Consider the following 25,183-nt stretch of genomic DNA (forward strand, 5'->3'; position numbering starts at 1 on the left):
AATACCAGAGAGAGAAATGACAGTTTTTGTATGCGCAATCTGTCATTGGATTGCGATCCATCGGAAACGTTAGACAATACGGCCTAGTCAGGACTTATCACGCTAAAACACACGAGTATCTAATTATTTACTTCGACGTAAATGATTACTCCTCGTGTGTTTTAGCGTGATAAGTCCTGTTTGTGATATGTTGACTATAAGCTAGTTTCTACATGGCGTACAGTCACCAGCATTAATATCTGCCACAGCGGAGCGTGCAAAAATATCAGATATTTATGCACGATTGATGTGTCAGATATTGCTGCTGGTGACTGTACCGTCGACATCGGCATGTTTTGTTTTTTATTTTTTGCTAATGTTTATACCCTCTGTTGCGTACCGGTTATGCACATAAAATATGTAGTTAAACGCAGTGTGAAATTAAGTTTTTAACGACAATTTTTTATGATCAACTTGACAAAATAAAAATCAAAACAAAGTCTACACATGTGTAGAAGAAACCAGAAACATTCTACATGGTCCGTGTACGTCAGTCTTTATAAATGTCAAATTAGAAGCGCAACTAGCGTGCAACGAAACGTATTTGTGTCTAATCAATAAAAACCGCCCAAATGCGATAGACTTACAGCGCCCACGTTCCCCACACTTAATAACACCTACTCAATTTACCAGCATTAGGTAGTAGAGTACGAGAATAACACTTGCATTAGCCCAACAAGCCCAACGTTAGCCTTTTAGCTTAGGGTATGTAAATAAAATATGAGTTAGAATTACTTAAAATCAACAATATAGTGAGATAATAGTGTTCGTTAAGTATAGATTTGTGTAACAGTGCCTAATTTAACAAATAATGAGCGATATGAGTAACTTTAAGATGCCGGAAGATTGCGCAAAGCAGTGGGAGATATTGCTGCTTCTTTTATCTTCTGAAGAGAAGAAAATAGACAGAACGAGTGACTTTGAAACCGACACGATGAACTACTTTCTGAAAAATGAAGGAGTTAGGTTAGTAAATATTTATTTAAAATATAGGCCAATCAAATAAGATCCTTAAAAAACGATTTACAGCTTGCTGGAAATTAAGTCTTCGAAAAATTCTAATTGCATTGGTATTAAAAATATTTTTAAACCCGGACTACAAATGAAACCCCGTCTGGACGCTCCCCGGACGCCCTCTAAACTAGGACAAATCCGGGGAAACCCGGACGGATGGCGGCCCTAACGGTACCTCTTTTTAAATAATTGCCATTGGAAAATGGTAAAAATTTTTAAACAACGAAAGTAACCCTTAGACTATAAAAACAGGAGGACCAGGCTGGGACATAGTTCCTGGGCCATTCACCATGTCACCTCTCAGCACTGAAAGGTTCAGCCTCAATTTTTCCTATTAATAAATGAGTCATAAGTATGAAATTGACTTTTTTATTTATTTATTCGACTGGCTGGCAAACAAGCAAGTCTCCTGATGGTAAGAGATCACCACCGCCCATAAACATCTGCAACACCAGGGGTATTGCAGATGCGTTGCCAACCTAGAGGCCTAAGCTGGGATACCTCAAGTGCCAGTAATTTCACCGGCTCTCTTAGGATTAGCGAGCAAGATGGTGGTAGCAATCCGGGTGGACCTTGCACAAAGTCCTACCACCTGCAAACTATTAATTTCTATCTATTTCATTATAATTTTATTTCTGTATTATCATTTCAGAAAAATCCTATTACATTGGCTTAGTGAAATGCGTTCGACGTATGCAAAAAAAGTTAGTGATACAGACACCGCATTGAAATGTGATGAAGTATCACTCCTCTGGCGGCAACAGGGGAATGAGAAATTCCGCGCTAACCACGTACTGGACAGCTATAAGTGCTACACGAAGAGTGTCATGTACGCTACACATGATGGAACAATGTACCCTCTGGCCTTGGCTAATAGGTCTGCTGCTTTGCTACGGTTAAAAAGATTTCAGGTAATACTTTATATGCAGTAATACTACTTAACTTATGTGATAATATTTTATATGCATTAATATTTTTTTAATTAATTTTATTGTGTTAAATGATCTTGTAACTAATAAACTCACGTCTTAAATCGAGTTTAGCTCGACATGTTTCGGGCTATGTCGTAGCCCTTCTTCATAGGAGTACGCAACTTATATGAGTGAGTCTCATGGTAGTTTCATGTTAAATTTATTGTGCCACTATCATCTGGTTAAGATCACTATGTAAACATTAATTACCTTAATCCTTAAAGTCGTCATGACTTATTTTGTACCAAAGCTCGGTACAAAGTAGAGTTTTAACGGAACTCCACCTCCATCTCCATAATTGTGGAAGTTCTACAAGAAATCATATCTCCACCTCCTTGTCTGCGGCCATAATATTACTGAGTTGTAAGGGAGGTTTATTTATGTTGATAAAATGTGTTTAATTAATGATTCTCTAACCTAGGCCTCTGTTAGGCAAAACTATTCATATGACAATTTATATGGAAAAATACTTTGATCACAAAAGCGAATGTCAATCAACCATTAATTGCAACTGCAAAGTATAATAGTTTTATAACAGTCTAAATAGCTGTTGCCGCTCTATTTGCGAAGAATTTGTTTATCACAATCCCGCGGGTGCTATGCCATTTTCTTGGATAAAACTATCCTATTTTGCCTTCAAATTATCCTCATACTAAATTTCATCTAAATCGTTTTGCAGTTTAAACACGAAGATGCAACAAACAGGCACGAGCTACTTCCGCTAATATAATTAACGGAATATGGACTATAATCTAATATACAACTCCTTCGAAACGGCTTGAACGATTTTTATGAAATTTTTTGTGTATATTCGGTAGGTCTGAGAATAGGATGTAAAGTATTTTTCATACCTCTACGCGGACGGAGTCACGGGCAACAGCTAGTATAATATAAGATTATGTTTAATGATTTATTGCCGTGGAGATTTCAATTGAAAAAAAAAACACCGATTTCAATTATCTGCATACCAAATCTGTTTGATCGTTCTAGTATAAAAATGCAACTAATATATTTGCACACATAAAATTGTGTACTTATAGTATGGTAGAGTGCTTGTGCTCATATAATGAATCTCATAATTTTATTTAAATTTTAATTGTGTTTTTGATTTTTTGAAATTTTTATTTAACTGCTAAGCGAATGTGAACACTGCTGTCCATCGAGAAGTTTCCTAAACGCGAATATAATTTGACCAGCACTACTATATAATGTGTACTTTCCTTATGTAACAATAATCTACTGACCTGCCAAAGGAAACTTTCAAAAATTGCGGAATTATTCATATAGAAAAATTTCGAAAACTTGTCACAATTTTGTATGGGGATTGAAACTTTCAATTTCTTAAATTGAAATCCCTACTAATATTATAAATGCGAAAGTAACTCTGTCTGTCTGTCTGTCTGTCTGTTACGCTTTCACGTCGAAACCACTGAACCGATTTTGATGAAATTTGGTATATAGGTATTTTGAACCCCAAGGATCAACATAGGATACCGCGATAACCTAGATCCGCGCAGACGAAGTCGCGGGCTTAAGCTAGTTTCCTATATTTCTTGTGAAAGTTTCCAGAAATTTCCGAGAACTTTCTCAACTTTTTGGAAACTTGCTACAACTTTCTGGTGCTTTAAATGCATGGTCCATGGTCCACTGCTGGACATAGGGCTCTTCCATGGCGCGCCAACACGCTGTCTTCAGCTCCTCGCATCCGCCGCCAGCGACCCTCTTAAGGTCGTCCGTCCACCGTGCCTCAGGACGCCCTGCACTACGTTTTCCCGTCCGTGGTCTATTCGAGGACTCGTCTGCTCCACTGTTCATCAGTCCTGCGACAGACGTGGCCAACGCCACTTCAGCGAACTAATTCATGAGCATGAGTTTCGCATCCTCTTTTGTCCAGGAGTGTCTCTCGGACGTGAGCCTGTCGCTAGAGGCGGGCTACCCGCGCGAGCAGCGGCATAAGCTGCTGCTGCGCCGCGCTGACTGCCTCGTGGAGCTGCGCCGGCGGCGCCGCGCCGCCGCCGCGCTAGCAGAGGCGCGCGCGCTCTCGGCGGCGGCGCCGCTATCGCCAGCCGATACAGGTCAGTGTCTTAAGAGGAAACCCTGAGGGCGAAAGAATGAGGGCTATCGCGAATGAATTCGCCGCTAGAGGCGCTAGTGTAGCGTGAGGTCTCCGAAATGTCAAATCTCATAGTTTTTGGGTGAGCTACGCGGGTTTATTTACAATTAGAATAATTTTGTGAATATTTTGCAATATCTGAAATGAATTATGGCAAATATGCGTTCCGGGGCAATGAATGTCTGTGTTTTGAGACAGTTATGTCTTTCGGAAACCTTTGTCCTCCCTTTTTTCCGAACAAAACAGGGGCTATGCAACACTGTGGCATGCTCGATATTTATATGGTACGGTTTTAAGGTGTATTAAATATGATTTTAATCTAAACTTTGTTTTCACGCCCGTAATAACAGCCTTTAAAACCACACTTAAAAACCTCACGCAACAGTGCGCCATCTAGTGAGACACAAAACGATAGCCCTCATTGAGAAATAGGTATTTGTAATAGTTATTTGTGTCACGAGGGAGCTAAATGATGTGTTTACGGCGAGGACGGTACGTTAATCCAGAATGTAGCGAAGGATTCTGCAACAGAATCCTAAGCGTAGCGAGGGTTTCTAAAGTAGAATCCTGAGCGTAATGAGGGATTCAAGTGTTAACGCGCAAGGTGAAAATAATTTTGACTCATACAACTTTTGACACCATGACGAATATTGAAATAAAACAATTATAAATATAATTAAAGAGCAACCAGCATAGAAAATGGCATGGTTTTACAATAAAGTTCAAAAAATTGCATTTGCAAAAAAATACTCTGAAAATAATTGAACAGAAAAGTTGCACTTTGATCCCTCTCGTGCTCGTCAGGGAGGAAAAGTTACTTTTCTGAATGAGAGGTGTGAAAAATCTATTGCTGTCGCCTCAACGTCAAGCCTCCCCCCCCCCGCAGAACGCGTTGGATACAACTGCAGCTTCGACCGAAAATACTATTCAAAAAAATACATAACATCAACGTTTCGTAGTCCCCTGATTTCTTCTCCAAAACATGACCTATTAACTAATTTTTACATAAAGAATTAAAGAAATGCTTTGGCCGTGTTCCAATGTTTTCCTTTTTTTTTATAATCTAGTCAAATTTAAAAAAAATCAAAGTCACGCAACGAGCTATGGAGAGAGCTATGCTTGGAGTTTCTTTGCGCGATAGAATCCGGAATACGGAAATTCGTCGAAGAACTAAAGTCACTGACATAGCTGGAAAAATATGCAAATTGAAGTGGCAATGAGCAGGCCACATCGCTCGAAGAACAAATAACCGTTGGGGGAGAAAAGTCCTCGAGTGGCGACCACGAACCGGAAGACGAAGCGTTGGCAGGCCTCCCACCAGGTGGACTGACGACATCGTGAGAGTAGCGGGAAACCGGTGGATGCAAGTGGCGAGTTGTCGTTCATTGTGGCGTTCTAAGGGGGAGGCCTTTGTCCAGCAGTGGACGTCTTCGGACTGATGATGATGATGATGATGAGTCAAATTTGCTTTCTGGATGTTTCAACACAGCGGAAAATCTGGCATTTATTAGGTTTTTGTAGGTTAATATCCCTTTTAATACTTTATGAAAAAAATAAAAACATAAGGCCATAGATTTTTGGAAAAACAAATATTGCTTTACTGGCATTATCCAGGAAGCAAACAGGACACTTATATGGAAAAACGGACCTTGTGTTTCCTCTTAACACTCGTGTACAAGCCAATTTTGATTCTTATAAAACTACTATGGTCTCCTACAAACGTCATCGGCCGCTTACGGCGTCACGTCGTACGCTGCGTCACTATCACAATGCTTATTATAGCAATGTATTGTTGTGGTCTCTTTCACACGTTGACGTTGGCTTCTTAACGTCAATATTCAAACTAAATAAATGTTACCGTATTTTGTGAAATTTTAGACAAATTTTTGACTAAAGATAAAATAAAATTATAAATGTAGTTTTTTTTTATGTTCATTCTTGTTTCAATGTATTATTACCTGTAGTGAACTGTCATATCATAGCTTACTGTATCTCATCATCTATATTATTTAATGTATTTATTGTTTAGTTTAACTTAGTGTAGTGTATCGTTATCCCACCGAAAACTGGCTGATTATCAAACAAGTCGTCCACCTACCCACCGTGTCTCTGTCAACCTCGACACTGGCAGAATCATTAGGAATTGATGGAGCCACTTTTCCTAAATTTGAATTGAATTGAAATGTTACCGTATAAGTTATTATACGAAAAACCATATCTTAACTGAGATTCTATCCCAAGACAAAAATTGCAAGTCTGCTATACCGCCAGCCACCGCACACGCCTAGATAGTATTGAAAAGTAGCAAATTTTGCACGCAATGCCTTTTTTTTTTATTCGACTGGATGGCAAACGAGCAAGTGGGTCTCCTGATGGTAAGAGATCACCACCGCCCATAAACATCTGCAACACCAGGGGTATTGCAGACGCGTTGCCAACCTAGAGGTCTAAGATGGGATACCTCACGTGCCAGTAATTTCACCGGCTGTCTTACTCTCCACGCCGAAACACAACAGTGCAAGCACTGCTGCTTCACGGCAGGATTAGCGAGCAAGATGGTGGTAGCAATCCGGGCGGACCTTGCACAAGGTCCTACCACCTGCAAAAAAAAAGCTGCTGTACTGAAAAGTAGCAAATTTTGCACGCAATGCCTTTTTATTTCTCAGTGGAGTTCGATCGGCTGGTACAAGCTATGGAGGACAAGATGGCCGCCCAAGAGGACAAAGAGGAGACGAAGGAGGAGCCCCTCCCGGGGCTGTATCTGGGGGAGAACCCTGACTTCCACGCCGCATCCAATGCAGTCGAACTAAGGTACTGACAGAGCTGGACGTCTAAAAAGATAATCTGACTAATATTATAAATGCAAAAGTTTGTAAGTCTGTTTGTTACCTTGTCACGTCTAAACTGCTGAACGGATTTAGATGAAATTCGGTGTACAGATAGTTTAAGCCCCAGGAAAGGATATAGGATAGTTTTTTCTCAGAAAATTGAATAGTTCCAGCGGGGTAGCGTAGCGATAGAACCAGACATAGGAGTCCAGGGGCCAAATTTTAGGACAGATAGAGAGTTCCTATATCGATAAACTGAACTATAGATGCTTTTTCCATGTACTAGTGATCACCCCCAGCATTGTGTGTGTTTTCCATATACTAGTGATCGCCCCCAGCACTGTGTGTGTTTTTTCGTAAGTATTGTTCTGTAGACTATTATAAAGTTCATATAACATATTTAAATGAAATGATGAAAAAACAAGCTGAGATATGTGGTGCATAGGGGAAATTCGTGTCTGTACACCTGTCCAGTGGTGGTGTAGCGGTATAGCACGCGGCACCGAATGCCGACGGCCTGGGTTCGATTCCCAGCGCTGGTCTATTTTCTGTTTTTTCTGTGCATCTATGTTTCAGTTTGTATTTTCGATATGGATTTTACGGGATGACCGTAAAGGTAACGAAATTTAGAGTTGAACATAAAATACAAAAAGGCTAAAAACCAATATAACTTTTAATAATAACAAATTTTGCAAACAAAACTTTGAGTGATCGCTAGTATATAGAAAAACATCGATAATTGAGTTCGTCCATAAATTAACTCTCTAGCTGTCATAAAATATTACCCCCTGGATTCCTATGTCTGGATTTGCTCCATGCGGCGACCGCAAAGGTGTAAGGAACACGGTAGTCGGCCGCATTCGGCGAGCGACAGCTGCACCGCCTTAACATGGCCGCCGCAGTAGACGGACAGACTAATGTAAAGACGACGTTCGTTCGCTGAAGTAGTTTGAAACTACTAGCTTCATGTACGATTGTATTGCTGTTTGTTTTCCTCAATAAAGAAAATAAAAATAAATAAATAAATAAAATAAACAAATTCGGTGACTGCATTAGGTGAACGACATTATTTTGTATTTTTCTATAATTGTATAATGTTGTTTTTATGTATTTTATTTGTAATTATTTTATTTTGAAAAAAAAAGACTTTCTGCCAAGTTTCTTGCGGCGCATTATTCTATAAATTATTTGAATTTGACGCTTTATATTGACGTTTTTATGCATCTTTACTCTAAAAAGTATACTTATCCATGAATATTTATTTTTGTTCATAGACGAAATGACGCGGCCGGCCGCCACGTGGTCACAAAAGAGGCGACGCGACGGGGCGACGTCCTGTTCTCAGAGGAGCCCTACGCGTGGGTGGCGCTGCCGACGGACAGCCCCGTCTGCGAGGGCTGTTGCCAACAGGACATCAACCCAGTGCCGTGAGTAGTCCACTCACGGTAAGACGTCGGGTGACAACCAGAAGTCACTAAGTACCAAATACCTTCTCAATATGAAATTACTAACGAGATACGATATTTTGAAGAGCAGTGGCAGAAATTTTAGTGAGTTTTGCTTGGAGCCGGCGAAGGCGAAAGAGAGCCTGTGGAGTCGACATTGACATTAAAATTAAATAAATATCATGGGACACTTGACACCAATTGACCTAAAACTAAACAAAGCTTGTACTATGGATACTAGGCAAGGGATAAATATACTTATATAGATGCATACATACTAATATTATAAAGCGAGAGTGTGTGTGTTTGTATGTCTATTCCGTCTTTCATGTCGAAACAGAGCGACGGATCGACGTGATTTTTGGCACAGAGATAGTTTATGGGCCAGAGAGTGACATAAGCAACTTTTAATCCCGGAAAATGTACAGTTCCTGAGGGAGCAGCGCGCGATAACCGAATCGCACGCGGGCAAAAGCTAATACATATTAAATATCCAAGACCCGAGAACAAACATTCGTATTATTCATACAAATATCTGCCCCGGCCTGGAATCGAACCCAGGATCTCAAGCTTCGTAGTCAGGATCTCTAACCACTTGCCTATCCGGTCGTCCAAAATACAATGCTTACTGATAAATGCGGATGTTTGTTTGTTTTTTACACTTTTTTTGGTACTTACATTATTTAAAGGTACAAGGTTTTTTAAAAGTAGTGACAATGTTATAACCCTACCTATACATACTTATCCTACTAAGAGTTTGTGAGTGAGTGAGTGAGTGAGTAAGTGAGGGAGTGAGTGAGTATGTTTGCTACTCCTTCACGCTGAAACGGCTGGACGGATTTGGATGAAATTTGGTATATAGATATCTGGACATCTGGAATAAAACATAGGCCACTTTTTATTCCGACATTCCCACGGGATAGAGATAAAATCTCGAAACAACAACCGCTGGGCATAGAGTCATGAAATTTGACATGATTGTTTTTAATGTAACGTCAACGAAAACCACGATTTAATTTTCCAGAATTCCCACGGGAATTTTTTAAAATCCCAAAATTTTAATTCAGCTACTAGATCTAATGATTTACGTGTGCGAAGCCGCGAGTAAACGCTAGTATGTATATATACCTTGTTTATAATAACGAATGGAAAATTGACAAAAAATGGAATGCCTTGAAAGAGTTGAAAGGAATAATTGAGACGTTTAGGCCCGCCGCGCACGGTTGATTTTCCAGTGGCGCGTTCGCGGACACTCGTGCGCGGCGGCCCTTGTCCAATTAATGGCATTAGATAGATCTGCACGTATTGTCGCTTTCTAATTACTAGAAGAATTTTGTTGGAATAGTCAAAGTCAAAATATCTTTATTCAATTTAGGCTACAACAAGCACTTATGAATGTCAAAAAAAATCTACCACCGGTTCGGAAAAACCTCTGCTGAGAAGAATCCGGCAAGAAACTCAACGAGGTATACATTTTTTTAAACAGATTTACAATATTATTAAATGATATGTATACATCACAAGTATTTAACACAACTTTATTTTTAACACAGTAGGTTCGCTATTTGAAGGGCGGAAATAATTTAATATTAAAAAATAATAATTTTAAATTGCCCTGTTTGTTTTTGGGTCGATTGTTGCAAGTTCATTTTGACTCATTTCCAATGGTCGGATTGGCTTGACATGGATTTATTTGGTATACGTAAGTTTGATGACAATGCAAGTACAGTCAACAAAAAATACAGCCAGAGAAAAGCTAGTATTAAAAATGAAATTTTAACAGTAACTTATTCTACTATGTTACTATGAAATACGATATCTAGAATGAATAAAATTCAATCATTTAATAATTTAATTTTTATTTTTCAAAACTTCCGGGTTCGATTCCCGGACTGAGTGCAAGTTTTTTTTTAAATGTATCAATTCAGTTTTTCTTGTTAAAATCGATGGCATGGCTCCTAAGAACAGATCTTCGTAAGTCTTATAGTTTGACCACCCTGTATAAATCAAATGAGCCATCCTGTACAAAAACGTTTTTGTTTGTGCACAGTTGCGGGGGCTGTTCGCGGGTGGCGTTTTGCAGCGCGTCGTGCCGCGCGCGCGCCGCCGCCCACCGCTGGGAGTGCGTCGGCGCCGCAGCCAACCTCTATCCCACTATCGGGATCGCTCATCTCGCTCTCAGGTATAGTGGTACAGTACCCGGCGAAAAAGATTGCACATCGGTCTTCGGAAAAAGACAATGAAGGCTATCGCGTATGAATTCGCCGCTAGAGGCGCTAGTGTAGCGTGAGGTCTCCGAAATGTCAAATCTCATAGTTTTTGGGTGAGCTACGCGGGTTTATTTATAATTAGACTTTTTTGTGAATATTTTGCATTACCTGAAATTAATTATGGCAATTATGCGTTACGGGGCAATGAATGTCTGTATTTTGAGACAGTTTTGTCTTTTGGAAACTTTTGTAATCCCTTTTTATCCGAACAAAACGGGACTAACCGACACTGTGGTTGCTGGATATTTTTATGGTACGGTTTTAAGGTGTTTTAAATATGATTTTAATCTAAACTTTGTTTTAACGCCCGTAATAACAGACCCTGAAAGCCACACTTAAAAACCTCACGCAACAGTGCGCCATCTAGTGAGACAAAAAACGATAGCCCTCATTGGCTGTTCACGACGATTCCCGAACACTGGCGACCGTCCTAATCATGGTATTTATTAAGTGACGTTTTGTATCAAATAAATACTCCACAGAAAACCCAGAAAAATCCGAAAAAATGAAAAAAGAAAACCGGAAAAATGGGTTCGATTCCCAGTGCTGGTCTTATTTTTCTGGTTTTTCTGTGCATCTATATTTCAGTTTGTATTTTCAATTTAGGTTTTACGGGATGACCGTAAAAGTAAAAATTTGGAATTGAAATAAAAAATACAAAAAGGTTCCTAAAAACCAATCTCAAAATTAATCAATAAAACTAAACAATTATAATTATATAGTAAGTAATGCATAAACATAGTAAGTGAACTATTGTTTCAGTGGAAATATTTCATTTCCTCGCCATCGAAGTGAAAGCAGAGTGTAAAACTCGAGCATTAAACCTATTTTACCCTCGACATGTCTATCCACCCTCGCCGTATCGGCTCGAGTGGCAATATGAACGTCTCGGGTAAAACGGCTCGTTTTATGCTCTTGTTCTACAATCTACTATTATTTATTTCGTATATCTTTTCCCCTTCCAGGGTACTATTAATAAGCGCGGAGCACGGGTTCCCCCCCCTCCCGCGCGACGAGCCCGAGCCCGCCACCGCTGAACAGCTGTTCCGCGGCTACGAGCGCGTCGACTCCATACAGATATATAAAGCGGACACCCACCCGTTCTACAGGATGTTCAATCTGGTGACCAACTTCGACAAGATGAACAATAGCGATTACATACAGTATGCTCTGGTGAGTGGACAACATTTTTGCAAGCTTGTGTTTGTATGTTTAAATGGGATTTTTAAGAGTTTTTTTTTCAGACTGCCACAATGCTCACGCTTTATTTGGAAAACTACACGGAATTCTTCAGTTATCTGCCATCCAGGGTGAGTGAGTTAAGTTTTAAAATCTAATATATAAAATTCTCGTGTCACAATGTCTGTAACAAAACTCCTCCGAAACGGCTTGACCGATTTTTATGTTTTTTTTTTGTATCTGTTCGGTAGGTCTGAGAATAGGACGTAATCTATTTTTCATAATTCTATGCGGACGAAGCTGCGGGTAACAGCTAGTAATATAAAGGGTAGCTCATTTAGATCGGTCAGTATGGGAAAGTCTGAAACTATCAGACATACTAAGATCTGTTCTTAGGAACCATGTCATCGATTTTAATAACAAGAAAAACTGCATTCATACATTTAAAAAAAACTTGTAATAAGTTCGTTAATCGAACCCGGTCGACTTCAAAAAAGGAGATGGTTCTTAATTCGTCTGTTTTTTGTATATTTATTACGCGATAACTCCGCCAATTGGGGACCGATTTTCAAATTTCTTTTTTTAGCATCAAGTCAAGCATTTTCATTCAGAGATCATTAAAGGACGTTGTCGCAGGTGCCGTACGCGCTCTCGGGTTCGCAGTTACGACTGGCGGCGGCGGGCGTCGTGCTGCGCGGGCTCGGCCAGCTGGTCTGCAACGGACACGCCACGCTCAGCCTCGCCGCCGTCGACGATGGCGACGGTAAGCAAAGAGTCCAAACGTCACCGTCTACAGACGACAGCGCCTCTGGTGTCTGGATGACGAAACACAACCGCCAAAGATGTCGGTCTTTTTTGCCGCGAACTTGCAAAATCTGGAACGAGCTTCCCGCTGGGGTCTTCCCATCGAGTTTTTTTATTTTTATTTATTTGACTGGATGGCAAACGAGCAAGTGGGTCTTCTGATGGTAAGAGATCACCACCGCCCATAGACACCTGCAATACCAGGGGGATTGCAGATGCGTTGCCAACCTAGAGGCCTAAGATGGGATACCTCAAGTGCCAGTAATTTCACCGGCTGTCTTACTCTCCACACCGAAACACAACAGTGCAAGCACTGCTGCTTCACGGCAGGATTAGCGAGCAAGATGGTGGTAGCAATCCGGGCGGACCTTGCACAAGGTCCTACCACCGGAGTTACGACCTGGGTGCCTTTAAGAGGCGAGTGTACAATTTTCTGCAGGGCCGACAACGCACTGGCATCGCGTAAAGCGCTGCGGGTGTCTATGGACAGTGGTGATCACTTAACATCAGGTGACCCACTAGTTTGTTTGACACTCTGAAAAAAAAAAAAAAAAAAAAAAAACAGTAAAAGTTGACTGACCCAGTAAACGTTACCTGTGTAGGTCGGACGGTGACCGAGCGAGAGGTGCGCCGAGCTACCGCCATATACCCCTCCGCCGCCATGATGAATCACTCCTGCGAACCTAACATCATCAACACGTGAGTATAAGTGCAATATAATGTACACAATAAACAAAAGGGTGCTTACTATAGGGAACAAACGTAAGATGACCAGTTGTATGTAGTAGTAACGTGTCCGTATTCGCTGGGTGCGAAGTACTAGGTGGGGGTAATGAAATCTATCGCAGCGCTAATAGTGGCCGAAAGTAGAAATAATGTAGGCTCTGTCATCTGTTGTACTCATATGAATCTGTCATTAACAAAGCAATTTGTGTAGACTTAACTGCCTAATTTTAGTAATAGATGTTTGTCTTCTTGAATTATTGAACACTGTCCCTGTTTTGTTCTTAATTCCTCTACATCCCGGACATGTCCAGCAGATACCAACAATTTTCCTTTTGAAACGGTTTGTGGTTGAAATGTTATATTGAGTAATACACAGACAAAATTTAATTTATTACTAGCGATACAAGAATAATTATATATGTTTACTATTATTTAAAGAAACCATTAAAGTAGGTTTATCTTTTTGTTTTACAATAAAAGTACGACTAAACATGAAGTAAACAAACCCTGACATAACCAAAATAAAACACACTTTTTGAATAAATTTTACTTACCTCATTTAATTTTAATGACCAAAAATGAATTCACAGCCCTTTGTCCACCCAAATCACGGTATCACAGTAATTTTGTATTATAAATTAATACGTGATAGGTTTGATTTTTGTCACAATGTCGCAATGAAATTTCAAAACGTCAGAACCTCAGAGCCGGCAAACTTGCGGACGCTAGGTGGCGCTGATGTCGTGCACAGAGCCAATACTTAGATAAGTTGATGTTCCGTAATCGAAGGACTTAGGTCCTATATTATCAATTATGTGCATATCCGCATACAACACAGGTCGTATTGCCTAATGTTTCTGACGTTTGTGATCGCAATCAAATGACAGTTTTTGTATGCGAAATCTGTCATTTGAAAATGTGACAGAGTAATAATTGTTTTGTTTCTTTATCGTTTTACATTGCGCCAGTTTAATTCCCGAATAGTGTTGTAAAAAAAAAACGGTATTCTTTCTGAAGTGAATAACAACAACAATTTTTTCAAGACGAAACTAAACTTTCATTAGATAGTTATCATTCAATATGAGTTCATATTCATATTTATTAATTCGCAATTGAAAGCTTTTTGTCCATAAATATTTAAAATATACCTACAATGATTGGCACCACATCAGAGAAATTTCTTTCCAGGTTTCCGGTTATCGTTTGCCCGAATTTCATATGCCATAATGTATCGTTTTCTATCATTTTCATTGGTCATAAAATAATTTATTTCTGAAATAGTATTTTCCTCAGAGTTGACATTAAACTAACCTAACACTATTGCATTCTATAAGATGAAATTAAAAAAAAACTCTGGAAACAGCACGGTTTTATATATTTTATGGCAAACGTTGGTATTGCAAGTAAAATTATGGCAAATGAAGTTATGGTAAGTGAAGTAATTCGCTTTCTGCATGTGAGTGCCTATTAAAATTATTGTCAAAAGCTGGCAAACAAACAATCAATGTCGTTTTATATTACATTCAGTAAAAAAAGCAAGCCTAATAATAATATCCTTTTCACGCTTTTTTTTAAATTTTTATTACTATTCTCGAAACAATTAGATTCAAATTGCTTCTCAAAACAACACCTGAAACAACAACAATAAAAAAAGTTATGCGTGGTCATACATAAATAAAAAGAAATACACGCGTCGACTTGAAAACCTCCGTTTTTTTCGTCGGTTAAAACTTCGTCCAAATTTTTATGGTCCCCCGTTTGCAGCTTCCACAAGAACCGGCTGATAATCCGCTGCGCGTCGGAGCTGCCGGCCGGCGGCGAGGTGTTTAACTGTTACGGCCCTGCGCGTGCGCGCGAGCCCGCCGCGCACCGCCGCGCGTCGCTGCGCGCGCAGTACATGTTCACGTGCGCGTGCACCGCTTGCCGAGACCCGCAGCGGCGCGACTTCGTGGTCAGACCCTATTCGTTTTTTTTTGCATTAGAATGAGGGTAAGCGATATTGGCGAGTTTTAATGAAAAATACGTCACAGCAAATATGAAATACAATTAGCAAAGTCTATGATAATTTTCATTATTTCGATATCATAAGTACTTAATAGTTACTGTTTTTAAACGTTTTCCAATAAAAAAAACTCGTCAAGATTGTTTACCCTATTTCTAATGTTAAAAAAAACAATAAATTAAAAATATCAAAAAACCCGACTGCCTTAAAATATACTCAAAAGAAAAAAACAAGCCTAGTGGGCTAGAACTTTGTTAAGTAGCTAACTTAAAGTTCAACAGTCAGGACCAATTAGGTAAGATTTTTTGAGCGTCACGATTTGAATGAGTCCTGACTGTTGAACTTTAAGTTAGCTACTTAGCAAAGTTTCTAGCCCACTAGGCTTGTTGTCTTCTTATTAGTATTTTTTAAGGCAGTCGGGTTTTTTGATATTTTTAATTTATTGTTTTATTTCACACTTTTTTGTGAAAATGGTATAACCCGTAAAATGGTATAATGGTAAAACGGTTATAACCCGTATATTTTTAGAAAGGGCTAATTATTAGCTTTCATCTGATACCCCACTTGATAGGTTTGAATAAAAAACATTTTTTGAAAACTTACAACTTGGCAGAAATCCGCCATTTTGATTTTTTAAGAATTAAATGTACCCAGTGTCACTCGCGTCGTTAAGACGAATCCAATGACGTGTCATTGAGTAGTTACGAGAGGACATAGGAATAGACATACATACATACTTTCATACATACATACGCGTCAAACACATAACCCTCCTTCGCAGTCAAGTAAAAAACAAACTATACGAAGTTTAAAATTAGAACCTTGTATCTAGCCGTCTCACTGACGCTTATTATTATTTAATACGAAAGTGAGAAGGAACGCTACGTTATGAATATTGATTTTTGAATTTCGTAGTAGCTCCCCATTGCACTCCGCACACTGTATACTGCAAACGAACCGCCCAGCCCAGAGAGATGGGCATTTTTAGAATAAATGTTTACTCGAATAAACAATTCGAATAATAGTAGATTGTACAACAAGAGCATAAAACGAGCCATTTTACCCAAGACCCGATAGACCCGTCGAGGGGAAAATGGGTCGAGTGGTCGATGCTCGAGTTTTACACTCTGCTTTTCACTTCGATGGCGAGGAAATGAAATAGCAACAGTGGAAACAATTATTCACTTACTATGTACCTTTTTATTGTTCACGCATTACTATTATAATTATTATTTTTTAGTTTTATTGATCTATTTTAATTGATTTTTAGTTTTATATAAATAAAAAAATATGTAGAAACTTCTTTGTTTGTGGCTGTTTACACCTGATTGCCTTAGTCTTAGACGAAGATTTTACTTTATGCACTAGAGCATAAAAAGTCGTTTTATGTCGCCTAGATCCAGCATAAACACGAACTTTACGAGCATTAGAAGTGAAATCAATTTTTTTTTGCGAATAACAATAAACATCACGCCTGTATTCCCAAATGAGGTAGGCAGAGCACACGAACCGTTGCCGCTTCGGAGCCACTTAGCAATTTATTCTCGAATCATTTACGAGGAATCGTCATTTGAAAAAAAACGTACAACAATATTTACTGCTGTCCTAGATTCAAACCAGGGCCCAGGGGGCGGTCATCCTCCTCCATCCCCCTCCAAAATGATTTATTCAGTAAATAGGCCGCAATGGGCACTTTTACACGTCATTTTTTTAAACTACCAGCGCTTTCGGAAAGACCATCATTGCCAAGAAGAATGCGCCGCAAGAAACTTGGCAGAAAGTCATTTTTTCATAAAAATATAATTACAAATAAAATACTTAAAAACTATATTATAAAATTAAAGAAAAAAAAAAGAAAAAATAATAATAAAAGAAATACAGGGATCCAGATTCTCCTTTGCTATAAAAATAATACTGTACGTGACGCAACCTTGAGCCCAGGGCGGTTACGACCCCTTGCATCTAACACTAATTTATTTATTTGTCGTAGGATAGGACTTAGAGAGCCGGGATCCGACCCTGACATGATCAATGTGGGCATAACAAGTGGGATTCGGACAGAGAATGAAACTATTCTGAAGAACTAACAAAAGTCCACTAATTGTGGTCAAGATAAAACCAAAACAATACGACACTCATTCATTGAAATCTTAGAAATGCAACTATCATAACGATTCACAATAACTTAAGGCAAAGCCTAGTTAATAATAAAGAAACGCGTAACAGTTCCTGAGACTGTCGACTCGGGCCAGACTTCTTTTACAAACTGACTGTTGACGATCGCTTTTCCCGCGTCCAGATCTCAGGCTCTGTCAAGCGCGCCACGCATGGCAACACTGGCGTTTCGTTAGTGCTATAATGCCAATCCTTAATAAACCACACATGGTAATGACCATACAAGGACCATACTCATAATTCTACGTATTTATTAATACTCATAAATAATATCAATGAATGAACAAAACTATCTACTGTTGTTGACCCAGCCCAGGGCCCATAGGGGTCATGACCCTACATGTACTGGTGTACCAAGGGAAACTTTCCAAAATTGCGGAATGTTTCATATAGGAAAATTTCGGAAACTTCTCACAATTTTGTATGGGGATTTCATAAAATTTCTTATGTTTATTTCCGAGAACTTTCTCAACCTTTTAGAAACTTTCTGCAACTTGCACATTGTAGTCCCTCCGGATCCGCCGTTACCACTGACACCCTGTTACAGCTCCTGTTCTCTGCCTACGCGTGCCAGTCGTGCAAGGGCCCGGTGGTGTGCGCCGGCGCACGGGCGCAATGCGCGCAGTGCCGGGCGCCCTTCCAACTGGCGAAATCACTCGCCACCATAGAACGGGCGCACGAGCTACTTCTACAAGGTAATAAACATCAGCCAGACCACACTACAAAACACACGTACAAAATACGCGTTCGTGTAGATTCAACTACATAAACACGATGACGTGTACACGCGTCAATGTGTGCGTAAGACACACAGGGCTGACTATCGCAAAACCCTAGTACTATAAGTACTTATATGTAGTATGGCTTAGATATGTGCAAATGAATGTAATCGTTAATCTTAGGTACCTATGTATTTAAACCTACTTAAAATGTGTCTGTCTGTGTACTTCAGCATTATTATTTTCAGTTAAAATAGATATACGAGTACAAACTTAAACAAATTATTCGTTAGGTAGTTATTTCATGTATTAGTCGCGATAATTTCAGAAATCATTATTTATTTATAAAAGGAAGTGGGTACCGTTACCATTTCGCAAAATTATTGCTCCCGTACTTAGTGCCGTGCGGCCAACATACATCGCGTTGCTCACCCGACTGGAAAATAAGCCTAGTGGTCTAGAACTCTGTTTAGTAGCCAATTTAAAGTTCACCAGTCGGGACCCATTACTAAGAGTTTTTGAGCGTCACGATTTAAATGGGTCCCGACTGTTGAACTTTAAATAAGCTACTAAACAGAGTTCTAGACCACTAGGCTTATTTTCTTCCTTTAAGTTTTGGCAGTCGGGTATTTTTTTTTAATTTAATGTTTTATTTAACACTTTTTTGATATTTATGTGAAAACGGTAGATTAAAAGTATTATAACCCAAATATATTTAGAATGGGCTAATTATTAGCTTTCATTTGATACCCATATTGTTACAATACAAAATATATTTTTTCATTCCTTCGCCATATTTTTTTTTGCGGACGCCATATTGAAATATTATATAGCCTATGTCACTCCGACAGTTATGACGAATCCAATGATACCTCATATGTTAAAATCCGTCCAGCCGTTTAGGCTGCAGCGAGGACCAAAGAAATGGACATACATACCCACATACATACATACATACGCTCGAAAAACATAACCCTCCTTCGGGCAGTCGGGTAAAAATACATACCCCACAACACATCCTTGCACATCTCTGGTGGAACGCAGCCTTAGCTCCGAGCGGTGTTGATGACGTGTGACGTCCCAAACTAGAGCACGTCCGAACCACCAGAGCACAAGTGTGGCACCATCTCGTCTTTTGCCGTCGTCCATCAGCATCCCGCTCGGTTTATTCATTTTATTTTTGTTTTATCGCATTATACAGTGTTTTTTTTTAGTATTCACATATGAAAAGAAACAAAAAATTAGGCGCAGGTAATTTTTCGTTGCGTTTCGAGTAATTCCGAGCGATTTGGTTCTATCGTTCCACAGAGTGCAGTGTCTGTGGATTGCTCTCTCGTAATGCACTAATAGTATAAAATGATATGAATAGTTCGTTCTAGTTCATTGTAAGGAACTAATTATTTTTAGTACAGTCGGTGCCCTAACATAAGTATCCACTTTTTTATGCAACTCGTATAAAAAAGTGGATAAATAAGTCAGGGTACTGATCGTACATTAGTATCTTATTTCGTAATGATTTTAATTTGAATTTGAAAGCATTCGTTACCTGCAGAGATAAACTTTCAGCTTTTATAAAATAACGAAGATCTTACTACCGCTTGCTCTTGCTCTATGATTGATCTCTTTCCTGCCAGCGGACCGAGCGTCGTCGATAGAGGAGAGATGCGAGCGGACGCACGCGGCGTTCAAACTGAAGCAGCAGGTGTGGCACCGGCACCACAGCTCGCTGCGCGCCGCGGCCGACCGGCTGGCGCGGCTGTACGCTGACGCAGGTGGGGGCGCGCCACTATCGGCTCTGTGCACGACATCAGCGCCACCTAGCGTCCGCAACTTTTATGGCTCTGATGCTCTGACGTTTTGAAATTTCGTCGCGACATTGTGACAAAAATCAAACCTATAACGTACTAATTTATAATACAAAATTACTGTGATACCGTGATTTACTGTGACAAAAGGTTTGTGAATTCATTTTTGGCCATTAAAATTAAATGAGGTAAGTAAAATTTATTCAAAAAGTGTGTTTTATTTTCGTTATGTCAGGGTTTGTTTATTTCATGTTTAGTTGTACTTTTGCTGTAAAACGAAAAGATAAAGCTATCTTATTGGTTTCTTTGAATAATAGTAAAATTATATTATTGTTGTCTAAAATTAGGTAGTCTAGTAGCTATTACGGCTCAAGAGATAGAGCCTCGTGACAGACGGACGGACAGACGGAGTCTCAGTAATAAGGTTCCGTTGACACCCTTTGGGTACGGAACCTTGAAAAAACCACCAACTCAACTAAGTATATCAAAAAACTCATCAGTTCTGTTTAGACAGAGAACGCGCTAGTTGCTTTGTGATTTTTAAAACGTCTGTATCATCTCACCATCATCATCCCAGCCTATTTACGTCCCACTGCTGGGCACAGGCCTCCTCTCAGAATGAGAGGGCTTTGGCCGTAGTTCCCACGCGGGCCCAGTGCGGATTGGGAACTTGTGTCTATCTGTTTCAGGTGAATTCACGAAAAGCGTCGAGCTTATAAAGCAGAACATACAGAGCCACGAGTACCAGTTTGGTTCCTTTAGCGTGGAAGTAAGTACCTCTCACGACCAATAGGCGCCGATGGATGCAATATGGCGGCGAAAGCATAACATGGATAAGACTTTCATATAATTTTGAGTAAATTTATGCATAAAAATTGTTTACTCAGCAAGTACATATTTTACAAGCTAATTTAAAAGAAATGAGGCCTTTGTTTAGTTTATTTTGTTTATTAATTCAAAATTAGGTATATTACAACATACTTTATATAAATGTCAAGTTACAAGAATTTATTTTTGTTTAGTTTTTTTTTCCTCTCTTTTCTAAGCACCCGTGCAAATTCGGGGCGGGTCGCTAGTACAACATAAAAAACTACCACCACGCAATGTTTGGGAATGTAAAATTGTGAATTTTGCGAGCGAAGCGTAGTCATGTGCTGGTATTTTATTAAAAAAAACTTGGTCTAATGGCAGGTGGCGCATGAGCTGAGGAAACTATCAGATGTGATGCTGGAGAGGATACTGAATTCGCCGCAGAATCCTGACTATAGGTGAGGCGTTTAAAATATTCACAGCTCGAATAATAAGTTTGACCCTGTTTACTTCAATCCATTAAAATCGCTCCAGCAGCGATACAGTGCGGGGTCACAAACCTAACGAGTTGCACGAGATCAAAGTCAAAGTCAAAGTCAAAATATCTTTATTCAATTTAGGCTGCTATTTACTTCGATTGAGAGGAAATTAAATAACAACAGTGGAAATAATTGTTCACTTACTAGGTACCTTTTATTGTTAGAGCGAGACCGCGCTTATTACCATTTCATTATACAGTACCTATTTAAATACGTATCTAAAAACAAATCAAAAATAACAACATATACAGAGATGTACTTATCCATAACCCAATCGATGTTTCCAGAGACTGGTGCCTCGAAACCCACAAGATATTAAAGAAGGCGGTCCAGCTGACCTCTCTGAACTACGGTTCGTGGGAGCCGCTGGTCCGCCGGCTGCGCGGCCACGAGGCGCTGGTGGCGGGATTACTGGCAGATAGTCAAGCGCCCGCGCCGGCCAACACCGTACACAGAGACCTGCATTACAACCTCAAGATATAGGTGTCTTGACCGTTGGAGAGGCCTGTTGAAGTATACCATTCAAACGTAGTACATATACGGTAGTCGAAATTTAACCTTATTCTCAACATCGTACGGACTGCGCCAATGTAGTATACGGTAGTCGAAATTTAACCTTATTCTCAACATCCTACCGGCTGCGCCAATGTAGTATACGGTAGTCGAAATTTAACCTTATTCTCAACATCCTACCGGCTCCGCCAATGTAGTATACGGCAGTCCAAATTGAACCTTATTCTCAACATACTACTGGCTGCTCCAACTTAGTATACGGTAGTCCAAATTGAACCTTATTCTCAACATACTACTGGCTGCTCCAACTTAGTATACGGTAGTCCGAATTGAACCTTATTCTCAACATCTTACCGGCTGCGCCAATGTAGTATACAGTAGTAAAGAACACGCGAAAGTCCGAGCAAGTGATTTATTCAAACTTAATCCAACTCATGCCTGCATTATATACACATAAGCGCGTGGGTGAACAACAAACTGACGCGTTTTGAACTCAACCAGAGTTAATCCTCAGAGCAACACAACCGTTCATCGTCAACCGTTAGTCTAACATCTGGTTGCATGGTTGACGGTTGTGTTGCTCTGGTTGGTGGCCGTTGGGGCCGACAACTTCTCGACACGCGCTAGGACGTCCATCAACGAGGCAGACGGATGACCTGGTTAAAGCCGCGGGTTCAAGGTGGATACAGGCTTCCAACCGAAGCAACTGGGGGTATATGGAGGAGGCGTTTGTCCAACATACTTCCCTATGGCTGATATGATGATGATGACTTAATTGTAACTCGTTTCGGACCATTATGTAATCGAGCTAGTATTTTATTTCGTCATTTGAAATGGAATACGGTATTTGACTATTTTGTATATGTTTTATAAATTAAAACTACACAATGCCTGTTATCGAATAGAGAAACAATTTTTTAGCTGCTGTACAAATAACAAAGTTATAAAGGTTTGAAATTCAAAGAGAGAAAGACATACTGGCATGTGACGTCACACGCCCAGTAGCGCCATACTTGCTGCATAAAGAAAAGCGTTTGAGAAAGAGACAGGTATATAGATTTTTCAAAAAAATCACTAAGTCCAATTTTCAACCGATTTAAGTTTTCTCTTCGCTAAACACTGTATCTATATCTATATTTTCATAATAATATTAAGATATGGCAAATTCAGGAGTTGTCAAATACCGTATTGTCTAGTTTAAGTAAACCTAAATGTAGCACCAATATTGAACATTGCATTCCAGACGTGAGTTCCTATAACAAATTTTATAAATCACTGCTAATACGGTCGTTGAATATTGAACAATACAAAATGTAGTTTTACCGATTCACTGACACAACAGGCACACCGTTCTGGTGGAGTACGTTTGTCTTTTAATTTTTACTCTCCTCTAAACTCATTTGACTGGGTAACTGGTTGGTTGGGCGATTTAAAAAAAATTACCTTTTTTTATTAATTTTGGAAAAGTATGGTTTTTCCTACTCAGAATCAAGAGCGCAATCGATTCCGACACTTTAAAAAAATGACAGTTTTGCGACGTTTTTTTCATACACTCAGTATGGGCGTGGCGTGACAAAACTCACTGATATAATTTTGTATGAAAAAATGGGGACATTTTTTTAAACAATCAGAATCGATTGTGCTTTGTTTGTTGTTCATTCTGAATCGGAAAAACCATATTTTTCCAAAATTTCCGAAAAAAGAATGGGTAGGTACACTTTTTTTTAAAAACGCCCGGTTACCCTATGACTAAGATATGAGCTCATAGCTGCAGGAACTCGCGGCGGTGGCATGTCGCACATAGAAATTAGTGATCGAACGCTTTACTAAAACGTAGCATAGACTAGCTTAGCTACTATTTTTATACAGTATGATGATAAAGAGTAGAAAAAAAACTTTTTTTTAAGATTTGTTGCCATATCTTACGCAAAAAATGACAGCTGATGACAGTTGCAAAAAGTGGCAACCGTTTTCTAATCTCTATCGTCGTACTTTAACTTCGATCAACAATAATGTTAAACAAATATAAAAAGTTCATTCTTTAGTATGTAGACACGGAAATAAATATGGCTTTTTAGGGCTTCAGACCCTAGACTTAAACGGAATCCTAGACTTAGTAGGGACCACTCTTATGTATTGGCACTTTAATATATATAAAAAAATAGTAAAAATGTCACTCCAAATGGCTTTATTGTTATTATTGTTGATCGAAGTTCCATAATAATATTAAGTTAGTAAAACACTGCGCCTGCGTTTACCATTATTTGTGAATAACTCATAAGCATCGAATATTATTAAGATTCTATCGTTTGCCCGAATTACATATGAAATAATGTATCGTTTCCCATAATTTTTCATTAAATATTTTTCCTATCTAACCTAACTTACTAGGTACATTTTATAACGAAATGTTAAAAAAAATCTGTTTACAGCAGGGTTTCATATATTTTATGACAAATTATATTATAGCAAACGGAAGTGATAAGCGTTTTGTTGATTGGTTATTTTATATTTTCGGTCTGAAACCAGCCTACAACAAACTAAATTAAATACAACGCTTCAGCACACTAAGAAGCGTCAGTTAAAATATTAATTACCCATTACTTACGATTTTCCACACATTTTTACATAGAACTATTTTAGTATCAAACTAATTGACGTCTCTAAGTATGGCGTTAATTTTTCTACGAGCAATGCGGCTCCAGTCTTAATGCAATAAACGTGTATATAGTTGGTGTTTTTGTAAATTAAATCGTAAGTTATATCACAGTTTTATAATGATACCATTACAGTTTCTACTATTAAAAATTGTAACAGCTAATTGTTTTTTATTTGAACCTGTTCAAGACTCATTGCAGCAGTGACGTTACCATAAACACCAGAGGCCCGTGGCCATGGACCGTCCCAATAAAAATCGTAATATTGTTTTTTTCCCCATCGTAGGTTACTTCGGAGCTCATTTGCTACCCCTGCCATCCTATGGTTACGCTGCTGTGATTTGCATAGTGTATTTCTTACTCTTTCACACGAATTTTGTAAACGAGGATTTTGTGTCTATATTCACATGAGATCGGGTTATAGTCAACCATTTTTATTCATAGGACAACAATCATGTTTCAAATATGATATCCAAAGACAGAGGGCACAGAACCCTATCGTAATGACATTTTACGTCATTTGATAAACGTTGTTATGCAAATGATATATACTATAATAAGGATTCATAGTGGC

General features: G+C 39.1%; 1 protein-coding gene across 1 annotated transcript; it reads left to right on the forward strand.

The window, feature by feature from the left end:
* The first annotated feature begins 694 nt into the window (after positions 1–694).
* Positions 695–24,773, forward strand: LOC141437256 (SET and MYND domain-containing protein 4-like). Its single transcript, XM_074100513.1, has 16 exons — positions 695–1,005; positions 1,706–1,964; positions 3,919–4,099; positions 6,804–6,948; positions 8,240–8,392; positions 10,461–10,592; positions 11,646–11,853; positions 11,925–11,990; positions 12,496–12,622; positions 13,266–13,362; positions 15,154–15,340; positions 18,114–18,261; positions 19,920–20,057; positions 20,780–20,859; positions 21,282–21,358; positions 21,727–24,773. The coding sequence occupies exons 1-16, from the start codon at positions 851–853 to the stop codon at positions 21,920–21,922; spliced, it is 2,349 nt and encodes a 782-aa protein (XP_073956614.1). The 5' UTR covers positions 695–850; the 3' UTR covers positions 21,923–24,773.
* Positions 24,774–25,183: the final 410 nt, after the last annotated feature.

Source organism: Choristoneura fumiferana, chromosome Z, assembly GCF_025370935.1.
Source record: "Choristoneura fumiferana chromosome Z, NRCan_CFum_1, whole genome shotgun sequence".
Taxonomy (NCBI): domain Eukaryota; kingdom Metazoa; phylum Arthropoda; class Insecta; order Lepidoptera; family Tortricidae; genus Choristoneura; species Choristoneura fumiferana.

Excerpts from the sequence above, each read along its gene's own strand:
- LOC141437256 (XM_074100513.1), top strand. The coding sequence starts at position 851 with ATGAGCGATATGAGTAACTTTAAGATGCCGGAAGATTGCGCAAAGCAG. Across the intron at positions 1,965-3,918 it reads TACGGTTAAAAAGATTTCAG|GAGTGTCTCTCGGACGTGAG; the intron begins GTAATACTTTAT and ends TCTTTTGTCCAG. Across the intron at positions 12,623-13,265 it reads CGCCGTCGACGATGGCGACG|GTCGGACGGTGACCGAGCGA; the intron begins GTAAGCAAAGAG and ends TTACCTGTGTAG.